Source organism: Arachis duranensis, chromosome 7 (assembly GCF_000817695.3).
Source record: "Arachis duranensis cultivar V14167 chromosome 7, aradu.V14167.gnm2.J7QH, whole genome shotgun sequence".
Taxonomy (NCBI): Eukaryota; Viridiplantae; Streptophyta; class Magnoliopsida; order Fabales; family Fabaceae; genus Arachis; species Arachis duranensis.
Window position 1 is genome coordinate 65,741,642 of NC_029778.3, and position 11,234 is coordinate 65,752,875.

The 11,234-nt window shown below is 28.7% G+C and overlaps 2 protein-coding genes across 2 annotated transcripts in view; both read right to left on the bottom strand.

The window, feature by feature from the left end:
* LOC107459300 (probable WRKY transcription factor 70) overlaps positions 1-1,202 on the bottom strand; it is a 4,587-nt gene extending 3,385 nt beyond the window's left edge. The window contains exon 1 of the mRNA XM_016077515.3: positions 713-1,202. Within this exon, the coding sequence (XP_015933001.1) occupies positions 713-1,020 (308 nt within the window). The 5' untranslated portion in view covers positions 1,021-1,202. The remainder of the gene's footprint in view (positions 1-712) is intronic.
* A 4,370-nt stretch (positions 1,203-5,572) lies between these two features.
* Positions 5,573-11,234, bottom strand: LOC107459339 (WRKY DNA-binding transcription factor 70-like). The gene is made up of 3 exons (XM_016077562.3): positions 10,809-11,234; positions 8,026-8,127; positions 5,573-6,016 (listed from the first exon to the last, which is right to left on the bottom strand). The coding sequence occupies exons 1-3, from the start codon at positions 11,150-11,152 to the stop codon at positions 5,671-5,673; spliced, it is 792 nt and encodes a 263-aa protein (XP_015933048.1). The 5' UTR covers positions 11,153-11,234; the 3' UTR covers positions 5,573-5,670.

Genomic DNA, 11,234 nt, shown 5'->3' on the forward strand with positions numbered 1-11,234 from the left:
AACATCACATTAAAATTCTTTCCAATTTAACCAAATTTAGTTGACTAACTAGTAATTATTAAAAAAATATAAAAAATTAAATATTTCTAAAACACTATATTTCAATCATTTTAATTATTAATTTTAATTAATATATATTATATATTTTTTTATAGAACAATGCTAGGGGCCAACAACTTTTGTGATTAGTAACCATCAAATAACCATCAATGATGAGTTAATGGTGTGAGATTGATGTGAGATTTCATCCAATGACTCATCTTTCTCTGATGGTTACATGCTGGCCAAAATTCTATAAAGTTGCTAGCCTCCTAAACTTTTCCTTTTTTATAAATGAATATTTGAAATTCTTCCAAATATATTATTTATTTTTTTGTACACACGCACAATCCAAGATGTTTCTCCCATGTCTTTGTTACAACAATAATGGCAGATTGCCAGTTAAACACTCAGTGCAACCGTTACCCGTACGAGTTTTTCCGTACAAATTATATACCCAATTTTTTAGACGGAAACCCTGCTCCTGCTTTCTGTGAACCCAAATCATACCCAAAAAACCACCTTTGCTAATAGGATGTTACAGATTCACATCTTAATTATTATCTTAAATTTCATATTTTGCCTCAACAGTATATCAGCAAATAAAATATCAGAAACCAAATTTATATAAAGAAAAATTAAATAAAAAAATCCACAGTGAAGTATACCAAACCTTCTTTTGTAGCAACCTCTTCCTCTTGCTGTCTTTGTGGCGGTTCTTTTGTTCTTACACTGATCAGAATCATCTGCCGCCTTAATCCCAGCATTTTGGGAAGAGAGAATGGAAAGGATTTCATTGAAGGATCTGAGGACATTGGCAAGAAGCTCTTCAGCTGAGAGAGAAGACCCTCCATTGGGATTCTTAAGAAGAAGAAGCTTCAGCTGAGTTGCAGCTTCATGGCCATTAAGAAGCTCTCTTGTTATCTTACTCTTCTCACTATCACTATTTATTTTGGTGCAAAGGGTTGTAGTATTGTCCATTTTTTCACTGTTTTTTTCTGAAAATTTTGCCTACAAATAAAGGGTCCTCTGTGTTTGGAGAATCTTTCCCTTTTCTGGGTCGAATCAGAATTGCTATTGGGTTTTGGATGAGAGAGAGAAAGAAAGGGGCTTGAAGTTTAGGTTTGGGAGTGAAGAAAGGGATAAATAAATGAATGGAAATTGTTGGGAAGTTAACGGGGTAGTGATTGATGTGAGATAATGATGTGACAAGAAAACTTTTCTACCAAAAGAAAGAAAGTTTTCCACACAAAAAGACACTTAAATGCATACAGCTAATTAATTAAGCTTAAAAATTAATAAAGTTACTAAAGGTTTTAATTCACCAAGGGATTTAAGATTAACTACTGCTTTCATAATTGCATATCTTTCTTCGATATTTAATTGAAATCTAATTTAAACCATTAGATTTTAAGTTTTAAATTTTAATATTTATAAAAAATAATTAAATTAAACTAAACTATAAAAAATTATTTTCACTAAACTATAAAAATTTTAAGTTTAAAAATAATATATACTATTACAAATGAAAAGAAAAAAACATAATTGATTTTGGTTAAAATTAGAGTAGACTTAACGAAATTTCTCTTTTAAAAAATAAATTTTAGTATTTAATATTATTTTAATTTATTTTTAAAAATATTATATTTTAAAATTTATTAATTTCTTTATCAATACCTTTGATTTTCAAAAGAAAAGTAAATTATATTAATTGAATTGAAATTTTTCGGAACAATTTTTGTTTTTATTCGATTTTTTTCTAGCGATCACTAAGTTTATTATGTAATGTGTCAGATTATCTTTATCTTTTTTTTTATTTGTATGGAAAGTCTTAGATTTTATATATCAAACAGGTGAAATAAGACGTCAATAAATTATAACTCAAATGGTATAATTTTTTTATATTCATCTAAAAAATAGATTTGAGTCTCTTTATTTTCGGTTAAAGAAAAAAAAAAAAGGTGAAACAAGGCTTTTGGGAGTCGCACTTTATTTGAGTTACTTTCCTTCTTCAATTTGTAATTATATTAACAAGATGGTCTAATAGTTTGTGTAGAGTGGTTCCTCCAATTCTCACGGGCTTCATCATCTAACATTTTAGAAGACTCTCATTATCCTAAAGAGATTTGGAATTCTTGCCTTCAGAGACATCCACCTTACTAATTTAACTTTGACAAATTAGTTTGACAACTTATTTAAAAGAGTGAATAGTTAAAATCGTCTCTTAAAAATATTTCAATCTCTATTTTTGTCTTCGAAAAATAAATTAATCGAAATCGTCCCCAAAAGATACACGACTTAGTCACGTTAGTTCTTCCATCAGTTGGATGATGACGTATCATGTTAAGTGCCACGTGGCATGAAGACGTGGTGGGTTAATACCACCTGTCACAAGATAATTGGTTGACGTGTCAGATCAGTGACAACTGGCACGCCACGTATCAGATCAGTGACACATGGTGTAAAATAGTTATTTATAATTAAAATAGTCCTTGAAAGTTCAGGCGTAAGTCATTTTCATCCCTAAAATTTTAAAAATTAATCAAATTAATCCTTATATAATTTTTTTATTTTTTCTTGATAATTTTAAATTTAAAATATTTTTTATACTACTAATTTTAATAGAAATGTAATTGACAAACAAAAAATTAGTAATTATATCTTTTCTTCTTAAAAATTTTTCAATAAAATTATCTGTCTCCTTTAATTCTTCTCAAAATCTCTCAAAATCTCTATCCTTTATTTTTGTATTTTTTTATGGCAGCTTTCAAACGAGTCTATTTTATTCAAGCATATAAAATTATATACAGAAGAGCCAAAATCCATTCACTCAACTAAATACATTTTATGAACACTCTTTTAAAAAGGATAGTGTTAGGGAGCCAATGACCTAAATGTACAATATGTACAATGGGCTAAATCTTTGGTCCATGAATAAAATGGACTAAATCTTTAGTCCATGAATAAAATGAACATCACCTATACTATTCAGAATAACCATCTGAATACCAAGAATAATAAACATCTCATGTCATAAAGCCACTCATCCCAAAAGCTTAAATTGATTTTCGGGTTCACCAAGGATCGAACTCTTGACCTTTCGGATCTAGAACTCCAATACCATGTCATGAACCCACTCATTCCAAAAGCATAACCTGACAGGACAATATAACACTAATGATTATATCTCTAATACTTTCTAACCCTCTGTTGTACACATTGTACGCTTAAGGCATTGGCTCCCTATCCTTTTCCTTTTAAAAATTAAAACTCTGGCCATCAACTAACCTATTGAAGTAACAAGTGGGCATTGTGCGACACCGATGATGGTGTCTGTCGTGCCAACCAGCGACGAATTTAAGAAGGAGTCCGGTAACAAGTATCTCTAGTGAGTGGGTGAGCGTCACGCGGTGATAGTGGATGGTGAGCCAAGCAGCGCGTCAAGGGAGAGTACGGAGTCGATGTTCTTTCCCGCGGTGGTTGAAACCGACACCGAGATTGGCTTCCGGTGAGGGAGAGAGAGGCGCGAGGGGAACGACGGACGCGCGACGAGGAGGAAGAGCCGGTCGGCGATGTTGGCTGCCGGCGAGGGAGAGAGAGACGCACGGAGGTGAGGACTACTTGTTGAGAGGCGACGACATGATGACCCCAGAAGGCGATGATGATTGCCGGTGAGGATGCGATTGATGAAGGTGGGGTGATAGAAGATTTGAGGAGAAAAACTGTTTGGGTAAATTGGTTACAGTTTGGCATAGTTAAATTTTTTGATTAATTGAATGGATTTTTTTTATTTGAATAATTTGGAGATTGTTTTTTATTTTTTATCTGTATTGGACTAGATTTTCAGCCGATTGTTTACATTGTTAAAAAATTCCATTTTCTTCCTAGCGAAATTGATAATCATATCTAGAGCTAAGTTTCTTTACCGATTTGAATTCTAGTTGTAATTGACAAATTCAAATTTCTGTTTGAGAAGCTAAGTAAATATGAATGTGGATTAATACCTCTTGTGCAAAATGACAACTAATAACAGATGCTTGAAGGATGCATATGCAAAGAGTCAGAAAGTAACATTGTAGTCATCAACACGCCACTCTTCGTATTGTTTGGATTCAGTTTGCGTACCTGCAAATATTAGGAAAATCGTGTCCTTCTCCAAGTGATCTTGTAATTCTTGACCATAGATTGAAAATAATATAGCAAGGTGGCGTCAGGTTAGGAAGTTATCTTCTACAAAGGCGACATACTCCACTGCTTCAACCTCATCAACCATGGATCCATAGTGGTAAAAGAAGAGTGTTAGGGATAAGTAATTTTTGTGTTTTGTAACTATCAATTAATCATCAATAATGTTTTTAATGGTGTGAGATTACATCCAATGATGAGAGATCATTCACTTTTCTTTTGATGGTTAAGTGCTGGCTAAATTGTTAAAAAAGTGCTGGCCCTTAGACATTTCCGTAGTAAAAGAGGAGTGTTAGAGGGTCAACAACTTTTATGTTTTGTAACTATCAATTAGTCATCAATAGTGTTTTTAATTTTTAAAAATTGTTATCTATTGAATACGTGATTAAGAATTCTTGATAGAAATTTACTATTTATAATGCTAACTCAACTTCACATAACCATCCATATAAGTAACTCTCTAACTAACTTCTAAGTTCTAACTGACTATAACCTCTCTTTTTATTTGTACAAATTGATATTTTTAAATTATTTACTAATATGCCATTCTATTGTAGAGACACTACAAAAGAATGCGTGCCTCCATAAAAAAATTATTAATGCTATACTGTATCAAAACAGTGACATATTTTTAAATATATAACAATTTATGTATATGTATTTAGTAGATTAAAATTTTGGAGTGAGAGATTGATCACGATATGATATCAAAATTTAAGATTAAAAGATACACAATTTAATTTTTATTATTTCTAAAATAAAAAAAAATAACATTATACAAAATTCACATTTTAAGTCTAAAAGAATTCTTGCATAAGAAAACGTGTTATATATTAAATATATGCACATAAATGATTATATATTTAACAAATATCTGTATTAATACAGTATAGCATTAATAATTTTTTATGGAGGCAGATTTTTTTTAGTGTCTCTACAATGCAATGGCATAATAATAAATAATTTAAAAAATATATTAATTTAGTAATAAGTCTTAAGAACGGTGGCAATTAAAAGTTTTATATGGAACTTCTATATTAAAAGAATATATAGATTAAGTAGAATGATAAAAATCTCACATAATTCACTACTAACCAATTTACCTTACCTTCATATATATGATCTGCATCATAATAAGCAAGACATTCATATATATATGCCCCACATTTGATGAGCTCAAGCTCCAGTTGGTTAGTGTTACTTTCAAATACTGAAATAGAGACAAAGATATAAACACTGGAGAATGCACAAAATAAACAATATATACAATATTTTCAATCTTATTAGTAAAGACAAAAAGACAACAGACAAATTATTTTTCTATTAAAATATTGATTTTATTCTTATATATACCATAATCACTATACCGCTATTGATCACTAGTTCAACCATCTCAAACAACTAAAATGATAAAATCAAGAAAAAGTCATGATTCCCTAAAATGAACTAAATCCACCCCAAATCCGAACATTGAGAGCTTGGACATGGATATACATTGTTTGCATTATCATTAGATACCATATTTGGTGGCATAATAATGGAAGGCTTGTATGGTTCAATAATATCCTTCAAATCTGACAACATAGAAGGAGGAGGAGGAGTAGTGTCTTGTTTTATAGTTGGTACCTTACAATCCACCATGACCAAACATGGAGCATCATTAGGGGTGGCTTTGCACGTGTGCATGCCAATGTATGTGATTTGGTACATACAAGGATTCTCTTGTGTCCTCTGCACATGTTTGATTGCCCGGCAATTTTGATCATACTTTCTACTGCATCTAAAGTAGCTCCTGCGTGCAAATTGTAGATCATTAATAAATTACGTTGCACAATAAACCAATAGTCTCAATCATACTTTGAATCCAACCACACATGCATAAAACGTGAAATTACTGTCATAATAATATAGAAGCGAAGCTTAAAATAGAAATAAAACACAAGAAACGAATGTAGTTGGGTATAAAATAAAGAAGCTCACATTTCACATCAACTTAAATTCCAGGACAAGTAACAAAACTAAAGAATCAACTATGTTTCGGCCAACACGACATTGAATATTTGCATAAAGAGGTTGGTGCATGATCCGATAGAACAAAGAAAGATATTAAAAGAGCTATGGTTCAGGTCTTTCTGCATCAGTACGCCACATATTCAAGGAAGACCCCTCATGAAAATAAGGAAACCACTTCATTTCATTCTTACTTCATGAAGATAGTGATGGTGGTCTTGATTCGGGAAGCATTTATATGGATCGAAAAGAACCTTCAACTGTGGTGGCAGAACAAATTAAATGCAGCAGCTTCCAAAGCTTCGCATCAAGTGGAAAAGAAGAGGAATATGCCCCAGTAATGATCAAGTTTACATTGAAGAAAATAATGAGGAATATATAGATTAGTATATTATTAGAATTTAGGCTATTTATGTTTATGACTTCATGCCTTTAGATTATATTCTCTTCTCGTGAGTTTAGTAATATTTAATTGAGCAATGCTAGGGACCAGTAATTTTTGTGATTGTTAGCCATCAATTAGCCATCAATGATGATTTGATGGTGTGAGATTGATGTGAAATTTCATCTAATGGCTCACTTTCCTCTGTTGGTTACATGCTGGCCAAAATTCAATAAATCTGCTGATCCCTAGACTTTTCCTATTTAATTTTGAGGTGGTTGCTCAAGCTTCAAGAAAAGCACAAGATAAACTTTTTTCATAAGATAAATAAAAAAAATTGTGTTTTTTTTTCCTCCAAACTTGTAAAGGTGCTCTTAAGAGCTCCTGTGAGATATTTTTTAGACCCTTCGAAGTCCAATATTAAAAAGAATAATATACTCATTATTTTAAAATATGATACATAAAAATTAGTACATTAAAAATTTAATGCATTTTAATATAATAATAAGTTATAATTCAAACATTTTAAATCACAAAACTTAAATTTTCTATAATATATCTTTTCTTGACATTTACGTAAAAAACTTTATTGTTAATAATTATCAAGTATTAAGGAAAGTACCTGAACATAATTTTTTAGTTTACAATTATTGTAATTAGATTACCTTAAATTCTTTTGACAATGAGTGATCTTAAAGATATTTTATTAAAATTATCAAACAAAACTACCACCAATTATTTGCAGAAGAATATGAATGATGTCAAAAGTCAAAGTCATAGTTAAAATATAAGAATCATGTAACATGATTACTAGTTTTGTAGTTAATATGTAGTTAATATAAAAAAGTCACTCATAAAAATGTTTAAAATATCTTTTTTTAAAATATTTTTAATAATTAAAATTTAATACATATAATTAATTAAACTGTATTATTTTTATTAAAATGAGGTCAAACAAAATAATTTGATTGAAAAATAGTGAATTAAATTTTAAATCGATTTAAATTAATATGATTTTTTTTATNTTTTTATAAAAACTAATATTAATTTAAACAAATTTAAGATTTGATTCACTATTTTCTCGGTCAAATTAAATTGTCTAACTTAATTTTGATAAAAATAACACAATTTAATTGATTATATGTGTTAAATTTTAATTATTAAAAATATTTTAAAAAAAATATTTTAGAAGTCTTTATAAAGACTCTCAAAAAATTAAAAAAATGAAGTTATTGACTATATGTTGATTAAAATTCTGCTTATTATCTAAACTTTCTTTAAATATAATATCAAAGACATATTAGGGTGAAATTGATGGCAACCATAAACCACATAATAACACCAAGAAGATCAGACTATTTAGAGAGAAAATAAAAAAAGAAAATAAATAATATAATGATGACAATTACCTAGGAAATTTAGAATTCTGAATTTCTTTCTCTCCATATTTCCTCCATGCATGATTATCATCTGCAGTGGGAGAGATTGTGGTCCATGTGTGTTCAGTCCTCCTAATAATAATTACCATTAACCAATATCAAAAATTTAAGATAAAAAAATATAGATAGACAATAAAAATATTAAATAATGTGAATAATAAATATATTAGATGTTTAATTTATTAAATATATACAAATAATTATTTTAATGTTAAAATTTAAAAAATAATTTAAAAATAAAATATTTTTTATTTTATTAGATCAATTTTAAAATTTATTATTCAAATTATTTAAAAATATTATTATGTAACTAACAAAATCCTTTTAAAAAAGATAGCATATATGCATGTCGCTTTCGAGCAAAATAGCATGCGGTACACAACAACAACTAACTAGCAGCCACAATCTATTGTAAATCATTATATCTCATAGCGAAAAGCAAATCCAAGAAAAACTAAGATTATTAATTATGGTATAAATATCTATTGTAAAAAGTCCTATATATAATCTCATAACTTCCTCCATTGTCCAATAATTCATTATGGTATAAATATCTTTTGATATCATATTAAATTGAGTCCAACTATAAAACGTTAACATTTTGCAAACAATTATGTCAGTAAATTTTTTTGAATTAATTTTATATTCTAAATTTTAAATTTATCAATACTGAATTCTTAATATTAAACTACTCTTTCACCTTATCTCATAACAACAATAAAAAAGTTTCATAGTCTATAAATTCAACCCAACAGAATACATAAATTCAATTACAATTTTTGTCTTTATTATTTTATCTTATCTTATCTTTAGTTGTTTTTATCTTATCTTTATTTATTTTTATCTTTCTTAAATCAATACTCTATATATATTTAGTTTCACCTTCACAATTCAATCATTCAATCATTCAATCAATCAATAAAAATTATTCATATTTTCTTTTCTTATTATTTCACAATTTTATCACTTATTTAATAACCCTCCAAAAAATAAGATTAAAAAGTAATTTTATAATAATAAAAAATATGCAATGGCTAATGTTAACTAATTATAAGTTGGTGTAGTCTATGGTGCCTACAAATTTTGGTAGCTATTGGTGACTAGGCTGAAATTTTTAACTATATAAAATGAAAAATTGAAGTACGTTTTAGTTACAGTTTTATTAATAAATAATGACATGTTTATGGGTCTGTAAATAAAAGAAAAAAATTAGACCATTTACTATATTTCTTGACAAAAAAAATTGTCTATCGTTTTTCTCATCGTTGAAAATGTAGTCGCTACCAATGTCCAAAATTAAAAAAAAAATGGTAGTATCTAAAAATATTATTAATTACAAAAAAAATTATTAATTTTAAATTTCACTTGACTAATATAATATTAAAATTTAATTAATAACAGTAACTTTAGGCTTTAAATTTTTTATTGCAGAATAAAATGATTATTGTAATTAAAAATAAAACATAAATAATTATTTATTAACGTGAGAAAAAAAGATTAATGCAATATACGTAAATATTTTTATATATTACCATTTTTTTAATTTTGGACATTGGTAGCGACTTCATTTCTAACGGCGAGAGAAAATGATAAACCATTTTTTTGTCAAAAAATATAATAAATGGTCTAATTTTTTTTTTATTTACATACCCATAAACATGTCATTATTTATTAATAGAACTGTAACTAAAATATGCTTCAATTTTTCATTTTGTATGATTGAAAATTTTAGCATTTAATGATTTATAAAGTCTATAATCACTATAACCACCAAAATTTGTGGCCACCATAGATTACACCTTAAAAGTTTACTCCCTATACTTGTTCTATCAAATTCTAGTATTTAAATTTTTCATTCGCCCAGAAAACATGTGCCAAGCCCTTTTCCTCTATATTGTTCATTTTTAATTCACAGAATTTGTCATGTTAATGGAACATTTTAGTTCATCTATGTTTTTAGTTTATTTTAATTCAATATATCTGTTGTTTTTACCTTTAATATACTATTTATTGAACAACTTACTCTTATTTTCCTTTTTCATTCTCTATCAAGCACAATAAACAATACAATATTCATATAAAATATATGAATTATCAAAACTTATTTTGCTAAAAAGTTTTCATAAATAAATATTAATAATTGTTAATTTGAATTTTTATATGTCCTGCCGTACGTGTGCTTCCGTACAAATCCCCAAAACATGTGAAGTGAAACCCAACGCTGGGAACTCAAACTACCCACAAAACAACAACATTATTGCATTGAATTAGTGATGAGCTAATGCACAAAACAGAAACCCTTTTAGTTAGATTCATATCTGACACTTCATGTTTAGCGAACAATTTAATCAACCCCCGGGCCCCACCCCTTCCGAAAAGAAAACTAATATATATCAGATATTTTTAAAATAATTATATTCTAATAATAATTTTAATTATTAAAAATATATTAAAATTATTAAAGAAGATTTGAAATTTTTCCAAAATAACAAGTGTATGTTTACGGAAGTTTGTGTCAAATATGAGGTGCTACATGCCAAATATGCATCCATTAAAAAAGAAAAAAGTTTAGGACCAGCAGTTTTATTGAATTTTGGCCAGTATGTAACCAGCAGAGAAATATGAGCTATTGGATGAAATTTCACACCAATCTCACACCATCAAATTATCATTGATGACTAGTTGATGGCTAACAATCACAAAAATTACTAACCCTTAGCATTACTCTTAAAAGAGTAGCTATTTTTATTTACCTTCTTTTGTAGCAGCCTCTTCCAACTTTTTTGGGCGGAGTCATACAGTGAGATTCTCCTCCGGAATAATCATCGCTGGGATCTGCCGACGACCGCGACGGATCATGGCGACAAGGTTGTTCCTGGGAATGATTAGAAGCAAGAAGAGAAAGGGTTTCAGCGAAGGAAGTAAGGACATTGCCAAGAAGCTCTTCAGCTGAGAGAGAAGTGTCGCCAATGGGGTTCTGAAGAAGAAGCTTCAGCTGAGTCGCAGCTTCTTGACCTTGAACAAGTTCTTTGATTATTATTCTTTTCTTCTTCGATGAGACATCGTTATTTTCAGAACAAAGGGTATTCTTCTTCATAATTGTTTGCCTTTTTTGGTTTGGATCTTGTAAGGGTTTTGTTATTATTGGTAACGATAAGAGGAGAGGCTAAAAAAGCATA

Coding starts and splice junctions, on each gene's coding strand:
- LOC107459339 (XM_016077562.3), bottom strand. CDS start 11,152: ATGAAGAAGAATACCCTTTGTTCTGAAAATAACGATGTCTCATCGAAG. Junction 8,128..10,808: donor AGAGGCTGCTACAAAAGAAG/GTAAATAAAAAT, acceptor AATTATTATTAG/GAGGACTGAACACACATGGA. Junction 6,017..8,025: donor CAGAATTCTAAATTTCCTAG/GTAATTGTCATC, acceptor ATTTGCACGCAG/GAGCTACTTTAGATGCAGTA.